Raw genomic sequence first — 21,850 nt, forward strand, 5'->3', positions numbered from 1 at the left:
GGACTCTCTCTTCTCCCATCCCTTCTTCATCCCCCTTCCCTCTCCCCTGGGTCTTGGGCACTCGCCTCCAGCCCCAACACACCTCCCGCAGGCATGGACTGAGTTGGGCACTGCCCCGGCCCTGGCACACGCCTCCTCCCACCCCTCCTGCCCTCCGGGGCTGTCTGAGCTCCAGCTGGATGTTTGGTGGACGCAGATGGGGGTGTTGCCAGCTGGAGTGGTGGCATCAGAGAGTCTGGCTGGAAGGAGACAGGAGGGGCAGAGTTGGCTCCTGGACCTGGCCCTGCCCCTGGCCTCCATAGGATGCTTTCAATGGACAAGCTGAGGTTGGGGGTGTTGGATGCTGGATATTCCCTCTAGCCCTCCCTGGGCCCTCTTCCCTCTGGGCCTGGGCAGGGGCTCCTGGGAGAGGGGTTGCCCACCAAAGACCTCCCTCCTTCACCCACCCTCCTCTCTCTCCCACTGGGGCAGAGGCGGGGTGGAGGGGCGGAGCTGATGTCTCCGTGGAAGCCGTGGCTGCGTCTGGTCCCCTGCGCCGGGGGTTGGGGGTAGGCGACGCCTGGACACGGGGCCCCAGCCCCTAGAACGGCTCTGCGCCGCTGCTCTTCGGGCCCCTCTCCAGACCAGAGCCTGGCATTGTGCCAAAGAGGGGGCCCCCTCTCCCCCCTGCACCCCCCGCCCAGCCCTTGCATCCTGCTCAGAGCGGGAGGGGAAGAAACTGACCCACTTTGAAGACACACAGGCACCTGGTGTGAGCTGAGCCTAGGCCGGAGCTGACGCTGCAGGCTGCCGCCGCCCTTTGGCCCCGGGACTAGTCCAGGGCACTGCCACGGGGCCCTCGGACCCCTCCGACCTCAAGCGACAGAGGAGACAAGGCGGAGACCTGTGGTCAGGAAAGTGCCAGTCCCCTTGGCCCAGCCCCTGGCCTCCTGCAGGGGCCGGCAGCAGAGCGCATCCCTCTCCCCCCTCAGGAGCCCCCTGGGCACGGGCAGGGTCCTCCGAGCCTGGCGCCGAACCTGCCCTACCCCCTCAGACACCACTGTGATCTTGTGGACAGTGGGAGGGGACTCGCCCAAAATGGCGGGGACGGGGGCCGGCGGGGGTGGGGGGTGTCGGCGCACGTAGGGGGTGGGGGGCGGGCGGGATGATACATCAATTCCTTCTTCCCCCTTCCTCCCCGCCACTCTATGTTGGGACCACTCGGAACTTTGTAATGAAGGACTCTCCTCTTTTATAACACAAGGACCTCAAGGCAATGGACGTTTTTTCCCGGCTTTCCTTACCCCGTTCTTCCCCGGCCCCTGTACAGCCTACCCCCGACTCCGGCGGGGCTGACTCTGCCTGTTGTGATTTGCAGGGAACGAGAGGGGGTCCCCCTCCCTTCCTGCTCCCAGCTCAGCCCCGCTCCCCTGCCCCGCCCCCTCCCCCCCCCCCCATTCCCTGTGATGTAATTCCTTTGGGTGGGAGCTGGGATGGCTGGGAAGGGGGAGGGGGAAGGATAGGGGCCTGCTGCTCCCCTGCCCCAGCCTGGCTCACGGCCCCCAGCCCCTCTGTATCTGCTTGTAGAGATAGCGCCTCTGGCCTAGGTTTTAGCTGTCGCGTGTAGGGATATTGTATGTTCTTTCTTTCCTCCAGGGCCTTTAGACTGACCGAAAGTCGGGTTATCAGGGTGGGGAGGGAGAGGGGCGGGCAGGTGGGGGGGTCGAGGGTGGGGAAGAGGGGCAGACCTGCATCAATAAATGTAATTTTTTTTTTTTCGTAGATGTGTGTGACTCCTCTGTGCCCTTTCCCCAGGCCCCTCTGTCTCCAGGGCCAAGTCCCAAGGGGGAGCTGGGGTAGTGCCCCGGAGCCCATCCCGAAGGAGGAGGCTGGGGGGGGGGAGGGGGCAGGTGCACCTGGGGAGAGGGGAGGGAGGGTAGCAGGTAGTGGGTGAAGGAGCAGGGTCACACTGTTCTAATGCCACTTTATTGGCAACCGTGTTGCTCGGTTCACATCGCCCAGTCCCCGAGGGGGGAAACGGGTGGCAAGAGGAGAAAGCACAGGGAGAGGGGAGGGAGAATAGGAGGAGAAAAGCAGTAAAAGGAGCCACTAGGATTGAGAACGCCCCGCACGCAAAGCCGACGGGGACCTGGGTATACGTGTGTCTGGCAAGGTGTTACTTGGGAGTGGCGTGCAGTGCACTGGGGCACCCGTGCCCATTGGCATCACGCATCGAGTCATCGGGGGGAGCCACAGCCCCCTTCTTCTTGGGAGCAGGGCAGTCAGGAGCCACAGAGCCGCCCCTCTTGAGACTGTTTCCCGGCCGCTCCATCTTGTGCTCCAGCAGCATGTGGTTCTGCGGTGGCAGCCCCACGCAGGCCCTGCGTGGCAAGGAGACCGCCCGTCGGCCTCGGGGTCCGGGTGCTTTCGCGCCCAAGACACCCAGGATGGCGGCGCGATCCCGCCCTAACCCCGGCGGCCAGATGGCGACGGGGAGGGAGCAGGTTTGAATAGAAGGCCAAGCGTTCCACTCCGACGCCCTTGAGCCCGCTCAGGGCCGGAGGGGTGCCCACAGCGGCGGGGACCTGCATCCCTGCCATCCGTGGGGCTCCTGGCCCCTCAGACCCCCCACCCTCCACAGGGTGAGGGGGCGATGCCACCCGGGCCATCCCATCGTGGTGGAGCGGCGGGGCGGGGAGCGGGGGAGGGGGAAGGGGAGGGAGGAAGTCACCTCTACCCCTTGGCCCAGCTTCCCCCTAACAGACCGTCCTCCCCAGTCCGGCCAGATCGCTCCTCCAGACCGCCCCCCTCTCCGCCGGCTCCCCAGACCTGAGGATGTTCTCAATGCAGCTCCTCTGGCGGAAGAGGGCGTTGACCACAGGGGTGCCCTCGGGCACCAGCGGTGCCTTACACAGGAAGCTGAGGACGGACAGGACGGGGTGGAAGCTCTGGAACTGGGGGTCTGAGTCGGTACAGAAGGTGATGCGCTGGCAGAGTTCCGTCAGGATCACCAGGTCCAGAATGATGGGGCTGGCAAGCAGGGAGTCCTGGCGGCAGACGGGCACAGAACTTGGCAGATGGGCCCGGGGCTCCAGGGGCTGAGCGGCCCCCTCCAGGTGCGGCTGGGCCGCCACTTTGCGGCTGCCTGCCAGGGGCGGTGCCCAGAGCCCGGCCCAGCCTAGCGAGGCCTGGAGGGCATGGAGACCCTGCTGAGGGTCAGCGGGGTGCCGGTGGCAAAGGTGTCCCTGGGAGCTGATGGGCACCGAGCAGGGTGCCTGGCGCCTCTTCTCTACCCCCCCGCCGGGTTGCCCCACACTCCCCTCCCTGTACCTCACAGGTGTTGTGCAGGACGATCGTGTTGGTGCCGCCCAGCATGATCTCCGACGTGTACTCATCCAGTGCCCGCTTACTGTCACCCACATAGGGGACATACTTAATCACCACCTGCAGTCAGAGGCCAAGATGGCTGGAGCCCCCGCCGGCAGCTTGCATCCCCCCAGGGTGGGGAGGAAGGAAGTCCTCCCGCGCCCCTTGGCCTCCCCACCCACGTACGCAGTGGTCAGGCAGTTCCTTGGGGCCGTAAAGCAGGGGGTTGGAGCGGACCATGTCGTCCACCACGCTGCTCTTGGAGATCTCCTTGGAGCGGAACTGCTGCGGTGCAGACAGGTTCTGCCCGTCGTTATTGCCCAGGTGATTGTAGCTGACGATGGACACGGTCTGGGGGCGGCGGGGGCAGCAGGGTCAGCCCGAGTACCTGCTGCCTTCCCCTCCCCTGGCATCGGAGGCCAGGTTCAGCCCTTCCTCATTCCTGAGTGCCCCTGCTCCGCTAACCCACCTCTTCCAACCCAGATCCCGGAGGCTCCCCATTCTAAGGGACAGGACCCTTGAGGCCCTCCCTGCCCAGTCGGTTGCCCGGAGGTGTGTCTCTCCCCCCTCCCCGCCCCAACTCCCCCCACCTTGAGGCCAGCCCCGATGAGGAAGTCAACCAACACGGACTTGATCTTGGTCTGGCCGGATTTGAAGTCGTCCCCACCGATGAAGACCTGGCGCTGCAGGGCCAGCTCCACGGCCCCCGGCACAAAGGTGTTTTGAGGGGAGCCGTTGAGGTAGGCACAGCCCTCCAGGATGCTGGCCACGGCAAACAGTGTCGACGGGGACACTTCCAGCCCCCGCTGTAGAAGAATGGAGCCAGTTAGGCAGGGGGTGGGGTGTGAGCACGTTGCTGGGGAGCAAGAGGATAAAGCATTTTGACGGGCTTGCTCTAGCCAGAACCCACACCGGGCTCAGTGCGAGCCCACTGCCCCTCATTTGGCTGAGGCACTGCCCCCCCTTCCCCCCCCACCGCAGCGGACCGTGCCCCCCTCCCCGGCCCCAGGCCCGGCCCGGGCCTGGCGTCCTCCCTAGGTTCCAGGTCCCCATCCACCTCGATGGTCTGCAGCAGGTTCTCCGCTGTGTCGTTGAGGCCAGGCACCACATCACAGAAACGTTCGGTGTTGGCCGTCCACAGGACAATGACCTTGTCCACCCCGCTGCTCGCACGGAAGTCCCGAATGTCCTTGCGGATCTGCTCCAGCTGGGGTGGGAGGGGAAGGGGCTGTTCTCCAGAGTCCCGGCCCCCACCCCCACCGTCCCCAAGATGGCAGCTGGGTAGACCCCCTCGCCTCTGCCCCTGAGCTCCTCCAGGTGGGCCCAGGGAACAGGCTGCTCCTTACAGTGAAGGATGAGGGGCCCCATCTAGCCTGGGGAGCCAGGGCCTCTGGCACCCACCTGTTCCGCCCGGGTGCCAGGGATCAGGTTGTCGGCCCGACCCTCTTGGTTGGCAGCGATGAATTCGGGGATGTAGACCGAGGGCCGAGGCTGCAGCCGCTCCATGTGGGACCATAGTTGCTCCTGCAGGGGCCAGTCCAGCACCTGGGCCCGCTGCATCGCCTCCGCCAGGTTCAGAGAGGAAATGTCCCATCCTGAAAGCCACACGGGCCCAACTATTGCTTGTCCCCCCATCTCCCATCTCCCCCAGCTGAGCCCCACGCCCCACGCCCCATCCCTGTTGGCGCCACACACCCCCTCTCACCGTCAAACACGATGTCATCAGGGTGCACCATGGGTAACAGGTCTCGGAAGGGCACATAGACTTCCCTGCCGCTGGCGTCGCTCCCTAGGCTCACGGTGGCGGCTTGCAGCAGCGAGCCGTAGTAGTTTGCCTCCTGGAGAGAGGGGCCGCGGTGAGGAGCGAGCCTGAGCAAAAGGAACACAGGCGGAACCTCTCCTCATTCCCTTATTCCCCCTCTACCCCAATCCTCGGCCCTCACCTTCTTGCCAGCCTTGGTCATCCAAGAGAGATGCAGCCGATTGGCCAGCACCGCCGCGGTCACCGTGGAGCCGTTGTTCCCTCCCCAGCCCACCAGCATGACCCCGAGACGGGGCACGTGGCGCTCGGTCCGGAAGGTGAATCGGGTGGAGCTGGGGTACACCTGTGGGAGACCTCCCCCTCAGTGGAGCAGTGTGAAGATGGGGAAGCCCAGGAGCCCCAGACACCCCAGGGCCGGAACACCCTCCTAGCGTCTCCTCCTCCCCCAAACCACCCATGGGAAAGTGGAGAGACTAGCTTTCTCACTCAGATGCAGCCTCCAGCCCCGTCCCCCCACACACTGTTTCAAGGCCTCAGGCGGACAGGCTGAGTTACTGTCCGTTTCGACACACGCTGACCCTGACCCGCTCAGCCCCAGGTGAGGGTTCACACAGCAATGACAGCCCTGAAACTGCCCGGAGAACTAGAGTTCACGATAATAATAATAATAATGTTGGTATTTGTTAAGCGCTTACTATGTGCCGAGCACTGTTCTAAGCACTGGGGTAGACACAGGGGAATCAGGATGTCCCACGTGGGGCTCACAGTCTTAATCCCCATTTTACAGATGAGGTAACTGAGGCACAGAGAAGTTAAGTGACTTGCCCACAGTCACCCAGCTGACCAGTGGCAGAGCTGGGATTCGAACTCATGACCTGTGACTCCAAAGCCCGTGCTCTTTCCACTGAGCCACGCTGCTTCTCTTATGGGCCTCATGGGCTGCTTCATGGGCCTCAGAGGTCAGGGGCCAAGGGCGTGGGAGGGCCCAGGGAAAGCCAGGGGGAGGAGGAAAAAGGGGAATAAGCCAGGACCAACCCTGGATGCTAAGCCCTCCCACCCCCACCCCTCGGACCATAAGGGCCACGTAATTGAACGTGAGACCACCCTCGCTTCCCTTTCTCTCTCGCTCAGGCTGCATCATCTTTCCCTCTCCCTCCTCCCCATTGCCTCCCCAAGCCCTCTCATGAAGAGATCGGGGCTTGACTAGTCAACTCCAGCTCAAAGTGATTGACTTGGCCAGTTCCCCCCCCCAGACCCATCCAGGGCCACCCCCGAGGTCCCTGCTGTCTTGAAGAAAGGAGCTGTGGTCAAGTCTTTAGACCTGAGAACACGGCCCGGCAAGGCCTTCGCCTCCCCCCGCTCCCCCCCCCCCCCGCCCCCGATTTTCACCTACCTTAGTCATTTCACCCTCTCGGCTCACCCGGGCGGTCTGGTATATGTAATTGGCCTGGATGAAGTCTGGCCCATAGGTTACATCAGGGCTTTCCACCACAAAACCGTCCATCGCGGTGCTGGGGAGAACTGTAGCCAGAGGCAGTGTCGGGAGGTGGGGGAGGCAAGGGGCAACGGCACACTTGTCCCTCTCCCGCCCCTCCGGCTCCCTTTCCCATCCCCACATTCTCGGGGGGGCAGGTCAAGGTGCTCAGGGAGGCAGGCTGAGGGGGTGGGAGGAGGAGACCAGGCCAACTAGTGTGCGCTCGTGGGCGTCCGACAGAGAGCAGAATGCCTCCACCTTCCGGGGTCAACCCTGACCCTTGGGAAGGGCAGACGGGGCGCTGGGTCAGTGTCGGCGGTGGGGAGAGAAGGGGCCCAAGTCAGCATGGGGATTCAGGTGTGCCGAGCTGAGGCGACACTAAGGCCTGCCCTAGAGTGGAGCCAGCTCCCCACATCAATCCTGGAACCCACCCACAGCCGCTGGTATAGAAACAGCTGTTGGATATTCGATTCGATGCCCAGTGCAACGCTGGTCAACCAACCGCTCGCCATTGGCTGCGTGGTGGAGGGGTCGGGGGAGGAGAAGGAGGATGAGGAGGGTTGGAAAGAGAAGGGTGGGAGAGGAAGAGAAGAGGGCGAGGGGGGGAAAAGGAGAAAGAAAAAGAGGAGGGTGAGGAGGGGAAGGAGGAGGAGAAGGGAATCGACCTGGAGGAGGAAAAGGTAGAGTGGCGAGAGGAGGAGGAGAAGGAGAAGGGAAAGGCGAGGAGTTGGGGGTTGTCTAGGGCAGTGACTGGAAGGGAGAGAGAGGGCGCCCAGGGCTCCTGAGAGGAGACGTCACCTGCGGGGCTGCTCCTGCCCCCGCCCCCCTCCCCAGGGGGAGGACTTGCAGCTAGGAGGACTTGGCTGGGAGGGTGAGGGGTGGCCCCGAGGGGGCGGGTCCCCGGCTTCCCGAGCACCGGGGAGGGCGCCGTCCGACAAGCATCCCCTCCCGGCCCCACGGCAAACGGCGCCCCGGCCTCCGCCCCCCCGACTGAGCTGAACGGACAGCCGGAGGTGGAGCGGACGAAGGCTGCGGCGAGCGAGGGCCCCCGGCCCCCGGGACGAGCGAAGGGGAGGGCCCGGCCCCGCCCCACCGCATGCAGACGTGCCAGTTCCGCACGTGTGGTCCGGGGGCGCCCGCCGTCCCTCGGGGGGCGACCCCCGGCCCCGGGCCCCGGCCCCTCCCGGGCCCCCTCTGCCGCCCCGAGGGTCCGGGTTCTGAGGGTCCGCGCCCCCCACCCGCCCCGGGGGACGCCCCCCTCCCCCTCACTCACCCGGGGGGTGGCGAGGCGGCGAGGGTAGCAGCGGGCAGCAGGGCACATGGAGTGACTCTGGGCCGGAGAGCTGACCGCGGCGCTCCAGAGCGGGGGTAAATGGGTAGCCCCGGCCCCGCCTCCCCCCCAGCCCCGCCTCCTCTCCCCTCCCCCTTTCCCCCCTCTCCCCTCGCCGGAACTGTGCTTCTAGAAGCCCGACTCCCATGAGGACCCTGGTACCCCTCCTCCCCGCCCCCGCGCCGGGCCCCGGGCCCCGGGCCCCGGGCCAAAAGTCCCGGAGGGAACCGGGATCCCGCCCAGAGACCCCGCAGCCTTCGTCCTCCCCGCCTCCTCTCCCTGCTTTCCTGTCAAACACGACGAAGAAAACATCCCCGGAGCCGCCTTTCCAATGTTAGGAGGTGGAAGGGAAGGGCCCGCTCGATTTTCACCGGAGCGCCTCGCTTCTTTTCAGCCCCGGTCCTCGGACCGTGACTTCTCGGGCTCCGGAGGATGGGGAGTTGGGGGGAACGGGGTGTTCCCCTGTCACTCTACGGACCTAGGGACTGGCTCCTCCCGCCCCCTCCCCCCCCATTCCCGGCTGGGGGCTCTGGGCGCTTCCTCCTCTTCCCCCGAGGGCAGATGCCAAGCTAGGCGGGGAAAGAGGCAGGAGACCGGGAAGGAGACGGCGGGCCCAGGAGGCCCTTTTCCCATCTGTGAAGTAGGCGTTTGTCCCTCTTGACCCGACCCCTCTCTCTCCCGCCGGCATTGGCCATGAGGGAGGGGACGCGGGAAGGCCTCGATGAAACCGCATTCCCAAGCCCAGTTGGCGGCGGGAGACACCGAAGCGGAGGGAGAGGTTGGCCTTCGCCGGGGCCATGAGCTTCGGGGTTCTGGCATCCACTCGTTGGCTTCCAAGTGTTCCGCTCTTTCTCCAACCCAGCCCTTTACTCGGGTGTCCCTGCCAACTCCTCTCCTCCATTGCCCACTCTGCTCTAGGGGCCTGGCCTAGCCCTGCCCTTCACATCCGGCTTTTATGGCTCCATTTCCTCCCGGCCACTGGGCACACCTATACTTGGCTGGACCAGGCAGGGCTGAGTGCTGAGTCACCCACTCACCTGGGGGCGGTGCCCAGGGAGAACCCATCCCTGCTCGACGGTCCCCACCCCCTAGGAGAGAGAGAGAGCTGAGCCAGGCTGGGGCGCTAGGGGAGGCTGAGCTGGCCGGCGGGTCGGGGAGGTGGAGGGCATGGCTTCAGAGGGGCTTCCTACTAGCAAAATGCCTTTTTGTCCCTTGGGGCTGCTTCAGCTGAGTCCAGGGAAACCTCTCCCCGCCGCCTTTCCCTCTGTTGACTTCACCCCTTTCCATCTGCATCCTTGCTAGAGTCAGCACAGAGGGAGCTGGTGAGAGTGTGTGAATCCATGGTCATAAAGAGTGGAAGGGGATAAGCGGCGTGTCCCTACCACCCTCCCTCCCTACCCCCCGCCCCAGACAGAAAGCACAAGTCCCATCTGGTGCCCCCTGCCTTGAGGCTGGTTACAGGGCTTTTTCGGCTGGATCGGGGTGGAGGGGTGGCAGGATTTTGAGCCTTCCCAGGACCTTGGAGGAGGGAGAGGCCGGTGGGCAGTGAGAATCATGACTTCGCTGGGGCAAGGAGACCCTGGCTTCTTAGCCTTTGTTTTTTAACTCGCGTGCGTGCCCCCGCACTCCCCCTCCCCCCCCCCCGCGTCCCAGTCCCCATTTATTTGAAAGGGGCCGAACAATCCCTTCCTTAATTGTCCCAGCTCCAACTTTGGAATTCCCAATCAGCGCTGACCTGAACTGAAAAGTGTCCAGGCTGGCCCTTCTCTGCCCCATATCTGCTTTAGAAGGTGTTGAAAGTAGACTGAGATTCTCATTCTTGGGAACCAGGACACTGGTAATTTTCCACTGTTTTCTCCCTCTGGATTCCTCCCCTCCCACCCACCCTGTCACCCCCTAATAACTTTCAATATTCTAGAATCTGACTCATGCCAGGCAGGGCTACACAGATCAGCGGGACTTGTTTAGTCTTAGGGACTGAATCACTGATGGGGTCTCGGGTATCAGCATCCTCTCCCACAGGGCGCTGGGTCCAGCTCCAGCAGCCGGTCCAGCCTGCCAGGGTGCCACATGTTAGAAACTCTCCTCTCTCCTCCTTTTCCCTCTCCAGCCAGCTCTGGCACTTAAGGGATGACTGGAGGGGTGGGTTTTAACCCAGGCAGCCTCCAGTTCAGTTCTCAAGCCTTGCATTTTGCTCTGACTGAGGACCTGGGTAGCTAACGGTGAATAACAATCATAACAATAACAGTAATAATGATAGCACTAATACTAGTGAAAACGAGGATGGTGATGGTATCGATTGAGCACTTTCTACTGGCCAAGCTGGAGGAGCTATAGTCAGATTGGACACAGTCCCTGTCTCACTAGGGGCTCACAGTCTAAGAGTTGGGGACAAGAGGAATCGTATCCCCATTTTACAGAGGAGGAAACAGAGACACAGAGCGGTCAAGGGACTTGCTCAAGGTCACCAGCAGGCTGGGTGACAAAGCTGGGGCTAGAATCTGGGTCTCCCCAGTCCCAGTCCTGTGCTCTTCCTCCCCAGGTCCCGTTCAAAACACTGGCTCCAGCCAGAGCCACTTTCCCGGAGCCTGAGCCCTGTCTCTGACAGCAGCTGATCTGGAGAGGAGGGAGCAGGGTTGGGACCTGAGATCCTGAAGGTGCTAGGGAGCCAACCCCACCACCTCTGCCCCCAGCCCCTCTTCCTCCTCCTCCTCATGCTAGGATCAGCTGCCAGAGGAATGGTGGGGGGACAAGTCAACAGCACAGCCGGAAGCTCTTTGCTTCACCAGCACTCAAACCAAACTCCTAGAAGGCAGAAGCCCTGTGTAGCCCTCAGGGTGGTGGGGAGCAGGCTGGGGTGAGGCCAAGGGGCCCAGAGCACCCGCAGACCCGATTGAAGATCGCCCCACCCACCTCTTTCCATTCCACTTCCATTTCCGTGTCCAGCCCTGAGCCAGGAAGGGGGTGCTTGCTGCTGATCAAGAAGACAGTGCCAAATTGGGAGAATCAGCTAAAACCCCACCAAGAAACAGTGATGGTTAATTAGCCCAACACCCCTGCACTGACGAAGAGCCGGAAGGACTGTGGGGGTCGGCCTGGGGAGCCCCTCGGCGAGGATTCCACTCTGACGACCTCCCTCTCTCCCTCTCCCCAACTTATTTTCATTGAGGAATTTCCAAAAACAATTTCCTTCAGGCCCCAAACTTTCCACCCTGGAGCTCGGTCCAAAGGTGGATTTTTTGGAAAGTTTGAGGGAGGCCACCATTAACGGAGCCCAGGTTCCTGGAGCAGGGAACACGTTTCAGCTGGAAGAGACACAGGATGGATTTTTCATCCTCAAAAGCTGCCCGTGGGTTGCCAGACTTGGCACGCGGCCGGCCCTCACTGAGTCTGGGGGGAAAATATATAGCCATCAAGCTGTTCTTGGCAACTGCGTGTTCACGCGCCCTGGATGAATGTGGTCACGCATGGACCCAGGGGTCTCACACAGGCCGACTTCGCCCGGCTACGTTGTTATCTCAGGCACAAACCCCCGGCCCACTCCGTGGCAGGGAAGTCTGGGTGTGTCGATATATTGAGAGGCCTCTGCCGGGTCAAAGCCTCAGCACTGAGAGCCCCCACCAGTTTCACAAGCCGGAGAGACCCAGAACCATGGGACACTAACATGGGAGGCCACACTCGGGGCTCCTTTCCCTTTTTCCTAGGCTGCATAGACTTGCTCCCAATCCTGATCTGATTATCTTGTATCAATCAATCGATGGTATTTAGTGAGCACTTAACTGTGTGCAACCACTGTACTGAGCATTTGGGAGAGTCCAAAGCAACAGAGTTGGTAGACACGTTCCCTGCCCACAAGGAGCTTTCAGTCTAGAAGGGGAGTCAGACACTAAAATAGATTAGGAATAGGGAAAGTAGTATAGTATAAGAATATTTACACAAGGATTGTCAGGCTGGGGAGAGTATCAAATTGCCAAGTGCATAGTCAACGCAGAAAGGCAGGCGATTAGGGGAAATTAGGGCTCATCCAGGAAAGCCCTCTGGGAGAAGCTGTGATTTTAAGAGGATTTTGAAGGAGGGGAGAGTGGTGGGCTGGCAGATATGAAGGGGGAGGGGGTTCCAGGCCCGAGGGAGGGCGTGGGCAAGGAGTTGGTGGCAGGATAGATGACATGGAGGTACAGAGAGTAGGTTGGAGTTAGAGGAGTGAAGTGTGCGGGCTGGGCTGTAGTAGGATATCTGTAAGGTTAGCTAGGAGGGGGAGAGCTGATTGAGTGCTTTAAAGCCGATGGTATCTGTATCTATCCCAGGGCTTAGTAGAGTGCCTTGGCACATAGTAAATTCTTAACAGATACCATAATTATTATATAAGACAACCAGGTCGATCACAGTCCCTGTGCCACATGGGGCTCAGCCTTAGAGGGAGGGAGAGCAGGTGTTTGCAGATGAGGAAACTGAGTCCCAGAGAAGTTCAGTGACTTGCCCAAGGTCACACGGCAGACAAGTGGTGGAGCTGGGATTAGAACCCAGGTCCTTCGACTCCCAGGTCCATGAGCTCCCCACTAGGCAGGCTGCTTCTCTCTCTCTAGCCTGCGAGATGGTGGTTGAGCAGTTGGGCAATCTGAGGGAGGACCGAGCAGGTCAGAAACCTGGAAAATTTACAATGGCAAGTTTTTCTCTTCTTCATTATTGAGCACTTACTATGCACAGAGCTATGTACTAAACCCTTGGGAGAGTATAATTTAACAGTGTTGGTAGACACTTTCCCTGCTCACAAGGTGCTTACAGTCTAGAGGGGGAGACAGTAATGAACATAAATAAATACATTCTGGGTGTGTACATAAGTGCTGTGGGACTGAGGGAGGGATGAATAAAGGGAGCAAGGGCGATAAAGAAGAGAGAGGGAGTAGAGGAAATGAGGGCTTAGTTGGAGAAAGCCTCTTGGAGGAGATGTGCTTTAAATAAGGCTTTGAAGGTGGAGAGAGTGAACATCTGTTGGATATGAAGGGGGAGGGAGTTCCAGGCCAGAGGCAGGATGTGGGCAAGGGGTCAGTGGTGAGATAGAAAGATGGATATGATTGATTGATTGATTGAGATACAGTGAGTAGACTGTAAGCTCGTTGTGAGCAGGGAATATTTCTGATAAACTGTTGTGTTGCACTCTCCCAAGCAGCTAGTACAGAGCCCTGTGCACAGTAAGCACTCAATAACTATGATTGATTGATGGATTGATCGAGAAGGTTAGCATTAGAGGAGCAAATTGAGCATGCTGGGTTGTAGTAGGAAATCAGTGAGGTAAGATAGGAGGTGGCAAGGTGATTGAGTGCTTTAAAGCCGACGGTAAGGAGTTTCTGTTTGGTGTGGAGTTGGATGGGCAACCAATGGGGGTTCTTGAGGAGTGGGGGAACATGGGCTCAATGTTTCTGTAGAAAAATGATCCAGGCAGCAGAATGAACTACGGACTGGAGTGGGGAGAGACAGGAGGCAGGGAGGTCAGCAAGGAAGCTGATGCAGTAATCAAGGCGGGATAGGATAAGTGCTTGCATTAACGTGGTAGCGGTTTGGATGAAGAGGAAAGGGCGGGTTTTAGCGGTGCTGTGAAGTTTGAACCGACAGGGTTTGGTGACAGATTAAATATGTGGGTTCATTCATTCATCCATTCAGTGGTATTTAATAATAATAATGTTGGTATTTGTTAAGCACTTACTATGAGCAGAGCACTGTTCTAAGCGCTGGGGTAGATACAGGGTAATCAGGTTGTCCCACGTGAGGCTTACAGTTAATCCCCATTTTACAGATGAGGGAACTGAGGCACAGAGAAGTTAAGTGACTTGCCCACAGTCACACAGCTGACAAGTGGCAGACCCGGGATTCGAACCCTTGAACTCTGACTCCCAAGCCCGGGCTTTTTCCACTGAGCCACGCTGCTTCTCTCCAGTCTATTTATTGAGTGATTACGGTGTGCAAAGCACTGTACTAAGCTCTTGGGAGAGTACAGTATAACAATAAACAGGCACATTCCTGCCCACAACGAGCTGAAAGATGAGTAGAGAATAATGCCAAGGTTATGGGCTTACGAGCCAGGGAAGATGGTGGTGGGAAAGTCTGGGGGAGGACAGGGTTTGGGTGGAAAGATGAGTTCTGTATTGGACATGTTAAGTTTGAGGTGTTGGCAGGACATCCAAGCTCTCTCATTCACCCCACACATCCAATCCGTCACCAAAACCTGCCGGTCTCACCTTTATAATATCGCCAAGATCCACCCTTTCCTCTCCATCCAAACGTATCTTACTGGTACAGGCTCTTATAATATCCCGGCAGGATTATTGTGTCAGCCTTCTCTCTGATCTCCCTTTCTCCCATCTCTCCCCGCTCCAGTCTATTCTTCACTCGGCTGCCCGGCTCATCTTCCTGCAGAAATGCTCTGGGCATGTCACTCCCTTTCTTAAAAACCTCCAGTGGTTGCCTATCGACCTCCGCACGAAACAAAAACTTCTCACTCTAGGCTTCAAGTCTCTCCATCACCTTGCCCCCTCCTACTTCTCCTCCCTTCTCTTTTTCTACTGCCCACCCCGCACGCTCCGCTCCTCCGCTGCCCACCTCCTCACCGTCCCCCGTTCTCGCCTATCCCGCCGTCGACCCCTGGGCCATGTCCTCCTGCTGTCCTGAAATGCCCTCCCTCCTCACCTCCGCCAAACTAATTCTCTTCCCCTCTTCAAAGCCCTACTCAGAGCTCACCTCCTCCAAGAGGCCTTCCCAGACTGAGCTTCCCCTTTTCCTTCTGCTCCCTCTGCTCCCCCTCTACCCCTCTTCACCTCCCCTCGGCTAAGCCCTCTTTTCCCCCCTTACCCTCTGCTCCTCCCCCTCTCCCTTCCCCTCCCCTCAGCACTGTGCTCGTCCGCTCAATTGTATATATTTTTTTACCCTATTTATTTTATTAATGAGATGTACATCACCTTGATTCTATTTATTGCTATTGTTTTAATGAGATGTTCATCCCCTTGATTCTATTTATTGCTGTTGTTTTTGTGTGTCTGTCTACCCCGATTAGACCGTAAGCCCGTCAATGGGCAGGCACCGTCTCTATCTGTTGCCAATTTGTACATTCCAAGCGCTTAGTACAGTGGTCTGCACATAGTAAGCGCTCAATAAATACTATTGAATGCATGAATGAAGTAGAGGTGTCCTGTGGCAGGAGAAATTAGGATACTGCAGAGAAGAGAGATCGGGGCTGGAGATGTAGATTTGGGGAATCATCTACATAAAGAGAGTTGAAGCAGTGGGAGTGAATGAGTGTTCCAAGGGACTGGGTGTAGATAGCGAATAGAAGGGGACCCAGAACTGAGCTTTGAGGGTCTCCCACAGTTAGGGGGTGGGAGACAGTGGAGGGGCCTGTGAAAGAGACTGAGAATGAGCGACTAGAGAGATAGGAGGAGAACCAGGAGAGGACAGTGTCAGTGAAGCCAAGGTTAGATAATGTTTTCAGAAGCGGGTAGTCGACAGTGTCAAAAGCAAGCTGAGGGGTTGAGGGGTTAGGAACTAACCCCTCAGGAGGCCGGGGCCTGCGAGCAGCTGAGGGGTTAGGAACTAGTGAGGTAGATTTGGGACTCATTCACATAGCAGTGGTATCTAAAAAGATGGGGACCGTTTTAAGGATTAGGATGGAGTAGAGGCTGTTGGATTCGACAAGAAGGAGATCATTGGTGACCTTTGAGAGTGCAGTTTCCATGGAGTGAAGGGGGTGGAAATCAGATTGGAGGGGTCAAGGAGAAAATTACAGAGGAAGTGGAGGTAACAGGGGTAAACAACTCACTCAAGGAGTTTGGAGAGGAATGGTAGGAGGGAAATGGGGCAATAACTGGAGGGAGCTGTGGGGCTCAAGGGAGGGTTTTAGGATGGGGGTGTCACTGTGGACGGCACTACCATCCTTCCTGTCTCAAATGCCCGCAACCTTGGTGTCATCCTTGACTCTGCTCTCTCATTCACCCCACACATCCAATCCGTCACCAACACCTGCCAGTCTCACCTTCACGATATCTCCAAGATCCACCCTTTCCTCTCCATCCAAACTGCTACCGTTCTGGTACAGGCTCTCATAATATCCCGACTGGATTGTTGTGTCAGCCTCCTCTCTGATCTTCCTTCCTCCTGTCGCTCCCCGCTCCAGTCTATTCTTCATTCCGCTGCCCGGATCATCTTCCTGCAGAAATGCTCTGGGCATGTCACTCCCCTCCTCCAAAACCTCCAGTGGTTGCCTATCAACCTCCGCACGAAACAAAAACTCCTCACTCTTGGCTTCAAAGCTCTCCATCACCTACCCCCCTCCCCCCTTTCTACTGCCCACCCCGTACACTCCGCTCCTCTGCCACTCACCTCCTCTCTGTCCCCTGTTTATGCCTGTCCCGCCGTCGACCCCTGGCCCATGTCCTCCCTCTGTCTTGGAAGGCCCTTCCTCCTCACATCTGCCAAACGAACTCTCTTCCCCTCTTCAAAGCCCTACTGAGAGCTCACCTCCTCCAGGAGGCTTTCCCAGACTAAGCCCCCCTTTCCCTCTGCTCCTCCTCCCCTTCCCTTCTCCCCCTCTCCCGCCCTCTGCTCTTCCCCCTTCCCCTCCCCTCAGCACTGTGCTTATTTATATATATTTATTACCCTATTTATTTTGGTAAGGTGTACATCTCCATGATTCTATTTATCTTGATGATGTTGTCTTGCTTTGTTTTGTCCTGTTTTCCTTTGCCGTCTGTCTCCCCCAATTAGACTGTGAGCCCGTTATTGGGCAGGGATTGTCTCTATCTGTTGCCAAATTGTACATTCCAAGCGCTTAGTACTGTGCTCTGCACATAGTAAGCGTTCAATAAATACTATTGAATGAATGAAGAGCACATGAAGCAGTGTAGCCTAGTGGATAGAGCATGGGCCTGGTAGTCAGAAGGACCTGGGTTCTAACCCCGGCTCTGTCACCTGTCTGCTGTATGGCCTTGGGCAAGTCGCTTAACTTTTCTCTGTGCCTGTTACCTCATCTGTTAAATGGGGATAAATAATAATAATGGTATTTGTTAAGCACTTACCATGTGCCAAGCACTGTTCTAAGCACTGGGGTAGATACAAGGTAATCAGGTTGTCCCACGCGGGGCTCACAGTCTTAATCTCCATTTTACAGATGAGGTAACTGAGGCACAGAGAAGTGAAGTGACTTGCCCAAAGTCACACAGCTGACAAGTGGCAGATGCGGAATTAGAACCCACGACCCCTGACTCCCAGGCCTGTGCTCTTTCCACTAAGCCACGCTGTTTCTCAGATTGCAGGGGCATTGAGTAGTTAGGAACTAGCAAGGTAGATTTGGGAGTCATTCACATAGCAGTGGTATCTAAAAAGATGGGGACCATTTTTCTAAAAAAAAATCCAGTCCATGTCTCCCCACTCCTCAAAATCCTCCAGTGGTTGCCTATCTACCTCATATTTATTATTATGAGCATGTTTGAAAGCAGTGGGGAAAAAGCCACTGGAGAATGAACAGTTGAAGATGGCAGTCAGGGAGAGGGGAAGAGGGCAAGTGCTTTGGTAAGGTCCCTTTATTCATCTCCCCTCCTAGGCCCACAGCACTTATTTACATATCTGTAATTTATGTAATAATGTTAATAATGTTGGTATTTGTTAAGCACTTACTATGTGCAGAGCACTGTTCTAAGCACTGGGATATAAAGGATAATCAGGTTGTCCCACATGAGGCTCACAGTCTTCATCCCCATTTTCCCATGAGGGAACTGAGGCACAGAGAAGTAAAGTGACTTGCCCACAGTCACACAGCTGACAGGTGACAGAGCCGGGATTCGAACCCATGACCTCTGGCTCCCAAGCCCGTGCTCTTTCCACTGCCAGTTTATTCATATTAATGTCTGGTCTCGCCCTCTAGACTTTAAGCTAGTTGTGGGCAGAGAATGTGTCTGTTTATTGTTATATTTTACTCTCCCAAGTGCTTAGTACAGTGCTCTGCACACAGTAAGCGCTCAATGATCTAATGGATATAGCACGGGCCTGGGAGTCAGAAGGATCTGGGTTCTAATCCCAGCTCCACTACGTGTCTGCTCTGTGACCTTGGGCAAGTCACTTCACTTCTCTGGGCCTCAGAAGCAGCGTGGCTCAGTGGAAAGAGCCCGGGCTTGGGAGGCAGAGGTCATGGATTCTAATCTTGGCTCCGCCGCTTGCCAGCTGTGTGACTTTGGGCAAGTCATTTAACTTCTCTGTGTCTCAGTTACCTCATCTGTAAAATGGGGATTAAGACTGTGAGCCCCACGTGGGACAACCTGATCACCTTGTATCCCCCCAGCACTTAGAACAGTGCTTTGCACATAGTAAGCGCTTAACAAATACCACCATTATTATTATTATTATTATCTGTAAAATGGGGATTAAGACTGTGAGCTCCATGTGGGACAACCTGATTATCCTTTATATCCTTTATAGAGCTCAGGGACTGCGTCCAACACGATTACTTTGTATCTACCCCACCACTTAGAACAGTGCTTAACACATAGTAAGTGCTTAACAAATACCATTATTATTTAATTATTATTATTCATAATAACTACGATTGAATGAATAAGGTGTGAAGGGATGGGGTCGAAGGTGCAGCTGGAGGGGGTAGGTTTTGAGCGAAGGCAGGAAATCTCCTCTTGAGATACTGCTGGGACAGATGGGAGAGTGGAAGAAGGGGGAGAGAGGGACTAGAAGGGAGCGGGGGAGCTTTTAAGGAGATCACACCTGATGGTTTCAATTTTCTCAATCAAGTGCGCGGCCAGGTCGTAACTGCCTGGTCATCTGACTCCTCTCCGATCTTGCAGGGGGCCATGGCAGATAAGTGGGGAAAGTGCTGGAATTTTTCTTTCGATCCAGCTCTCCCTTCAGCCTAGTTTAACCCAGCAACTCTGAGCCGGGTTCAAACCCTGGAGGTGAATGTGGCATATAGGTTCTGAACCAGACACTCTCTCTAAACTGACCCCACTTCGCAATGCACCCAAACTAAGCCCCCCTTTTCCTCAACTCCCCCTCCCCCCATAGCCCCGTCTCGCTCCCTTTGCTCTACCCCCGTCCCCGGCCCACAGCACTTGCGCATATATGTACGTATATTCTATTTATTTACATTAATGTCTGTTTACTTGTTCTGATGTGTATATATCTATAATTCTATTTATTTATATTGATGCTATTGATGCCTGTTCAGTTGTTTGGATGTCTGTCTTCCCCCCCTTCTAGACTGTAAGCCCGTTGTGGGCAGGGATCGTCTCTATTGCCGAATCGTACTTTCCAAGCGCTTAGTACAGCGCTCTGCACACAGTAAGCGCTCAATAAATATGATTGAATGAATGAATGCACCTGGGACAGCTCCTCTAGGGCACAGAGATCAGGTGGCTGGAGGAGGGTGGGCTTGGCATTCTGGAAAGCAGGCAAATACTCTCACTGCATTGTATGTCTGTTATATTGTACTCTCCTAAGCGCTTAGTACAGTGTTCTGCACACAGTAAGGACTCAATAAATACCATCAATTGAGTGATTCTCCAGGCTAGCTGAGGTACCCCAAACTTTCATTTAACTGCAGTTGAGTTTACAGACAAGAGTAGAGTAGGATCAAAGGAACTGCACCTCAAGAACAGCAGGGAGGTGGGGAGATGAGGAAGGAGGGGCAGGAGGGCATCAAAAGAGGTTAGGGAGCTAGATGTGAATTTCAACGGGCGGGCTTTCTGCTCTCATCTCTAATGCATGAGAATAAGAGAGGTTTCCCTACAGAGGCTTTGGGATCTCTGGCCTTAACCCCAGGCCTCACCACCCAGGTTACTTTTTTTTTTTTTTTAAAAAAAGGTATTTGTTAAATTAGTCGGTCGTATTTATTGAGTGTTTACCGATTCTCTGTCTACAATGGGCTTACAGTCTGGAGGGGGAGGCAGACATTAATATAAATAAATTACAGATATGGACATAGGTACCGCGGGGCTGGGAGGGGGGATGAATAAAGGGAGCAAGTCAGGGTGACACAGAAGGGAGTGGGAGAAGAGGAAAGGAGGGTTTAGTTGGGAAAGCCCTCTTGGAGGAGATGTGCCTTCAATAAAGCTTTTAAGTAGCGCAGAGTAATTGTCTGCCAGATATGAAGAGGAAGGGCGTTCCAAGCCAGAGTCGGGAGGTGGGGGAGAGGTCGGTGGCGAGATAGGTGAGGTCCAGGTACAGTGAGAAGGTTAGCATTAGAGGAGCGAAGTGTGTGGGCTGGGTTATGGTAGGAGGAGGCAAGGTGATTGAGTGCTTTAAAGCCAATGGTGAGGAGTTTTTGTTTGATGCGGAGGTGGCTGAGCAACCACTGGAGGTTCTCGCAGAGTGGGGAAACACGGACTGAACTTTTTATAGAAAAATGATCCAGGCAGCAGAGTGAAGTATGGACTGAAGTGGGGAGAGACAGAAGGCTGGAAGGTCAGCAAGGAGACTGATGCAGTATTCAAGGTGGGATAGTAAAAATGCTTGGATTAACGTGGTAACAGTTTGGATGGAGAGGAAAGGGCAGATTTTAGCGATGTCGTGAAGGTGGAGCCGACAGGATTTAGTGATAGATTGAATATGTGGGTTGAATGAGAGACATGAGTCAAGGATAATGCCAAGGTTATGGGCTTGCGAGACAGGAAGGATGGTGGTGCCATCTATAGCGTTGGGAAAATCAGGGGGAGGACAGGTCTTAAGTGGGAAGATAAGGAGTTCTTTTTCAGGCGTGTTAAATCTGAGGTGACAGGAGGACATCCGAGTAGAGATGTCTTGAAGAGGAGGAAATGCGGGACTGCAGAGAGGGAGAGAGATCAGGGCTGGAGAGGTAGATTTGGGTAGGATAATAGTAATAATAACAATAATAATTCTGGTATTTGTTAAGCGCTTACTCTGTGCCAGGCACTGTACTAAGCGCTGGGGTGGATACAAGCAAATCGGGTTGGACATAGTCCCTGGCCCACACGGGGCTCACAGTCTCAGTCCCCATTTTATGGATGAGGTAACTGAGGTGCAGAGAATAATAATAATAATAATAATGATGATGATGGTATTTGTTAAGCGCTTACTATGTGCCAAGCACTGTTCTAAGCGCTGGGGTAGATACAAGGTAATCAGGTTGTCCCACGTGGGGCTCACAGACTTAATCCCCATTTTACAGATGAGGTAACTAAGGACAGAGAAATTAAGTGACTCGCCCAAAGTCATACAGCTGATAAATGGTGGAGCTGGGATTAGAACCCATGACCTCTGACTCCCAAGCCCGTGCTTTTTCCTACTAAGCCAGAGAAGTGAAGTGACTTGCCTGGGCTCACAAAGCAGACAAGTGGCGGAGCTGGGATTAGAACCCATGACCTTGTCTCCCAGGCCTGGGGTCTATCCACCTTGCTATGCTGCTTCCCAGGTGGTAGTTGAACTAGGGCAGTCGGTCTTCTGATTTTCAGTTGGCCTGGGAGGGGAATGCAAAGGTTCTGGAGAAAGAGGTTGGGTGGAGGGGTTCAGGAACACTCCCTTTCTCCACCCAAGGAAACACTTAGGTTTGTGCCCCCGTGACATCAGGAACACAACGTGCCCAGCCCAGTGCAGGTGAGTCGAAGGTTGGCAACTTGTCTGCAGTTTGGGAGGGCTGCAGGTGGCCACCCTACTTCAAAGCCCCCACCGCCCTCCCCCATAACCTAACCTGGTTTATTCAATTTCTGAAGTTTAATATTTAATCCTCTCAGTAATGTTCCCAACCCTTTCATCGCTCCTCCGACTTTTCTCCGAATTCCCCCCAGCTGGTCTGGCAGGGGTATGTGTGTATGTGTGTGTGTGTGTGTGTGAACCCTAGCGGAGGAGGGCTGATCAATGTGGATTACCGAACCAGGAGAGCCAAACCGTAGGCGTGATTAGATTACGGAGCGGACCCATTGGAGCAGGGAGTAAG

General features: G+C 56.3%; 1 protein-coding gene across 1 annotated transcript; it reads right to left on the reverse strand.

Annotated features, from left to right (window-relative positions):
- Positions 1-1,946: 1,946 nt before the first annotated feature.
- On the reverse strand, positions 1,947-7,956 carry ISYNA1 (inositol-3-phosphate synthase 1). The gene is made up of 11 exons (XM_029049700.2): positions 7,855-7,956; positions 6,501-6,628; positions 5,289-5,450; positions 5,051-5,183; positions 4,747-4,940; positions 4,403-4,552; positions 3,936-4,151; positions 3,532-3,696; positions 3,310-3,423; positions 2,809-3,026; positions 1,947-2,360 (listed from the first exon to the last, which is right to left on the reverse strand). The coding sequence occupies exons 2-11, from the start codon at positions 6,609-6,611 to the stop codon at positions 2,156-2,158; spliced, it is 1,668 nt and encodes a 555-aa protein (XP_028905533.1). The 5' UTR covers positions 6,612-6,628; positions 7,855-7,956; the 3' UTR covers positions 1,947-2,155.
- Positions 7,957-21,850: the final 13,894 nt, after the last annotated feature.

Source organism: Ornithorhynchus anatinus, chromosome X1, assembly GCF_004115215.2.
Source record: "Ornithorhynchus anatinus isolate Pmale09 chromosome X1, mOrnAna1.pri.v4, whole genome shotgun sequence".
Classification (NCBI taxonomy): Eukaryota; Metazoa; Chordata; class Mammalia; order Monotremata; family Ornithorhynchidae; genus Ornithorhynchus; species Ornithorhynchus anatinus.

Bases quoted from the DNA above. Each gene is read 5' to 3' on its own strand.
- ISYNA1 (XM_029049700.2), bottom strand. From the start codon at position 6,611: ATGGACGGTTTTGTGGTGGAAAGCCCTGATGTAACCTATGGGCCAGAC. The intron at 4,941-5,050 runs GTGAGAGGGGGT...TGTGGCTTTCAG, and splicing joins TGATGACATCGTGTTTGACG to GATGGGACATTTCCTCTCTG. The intron at 4,152-4,402 runs GTGGATGGGGAC...ATTCTTCTACAG, and splicing joins ACCTGCTGCAGACCATCGAG to CGGGGGCTGGAAGTGTCCCC.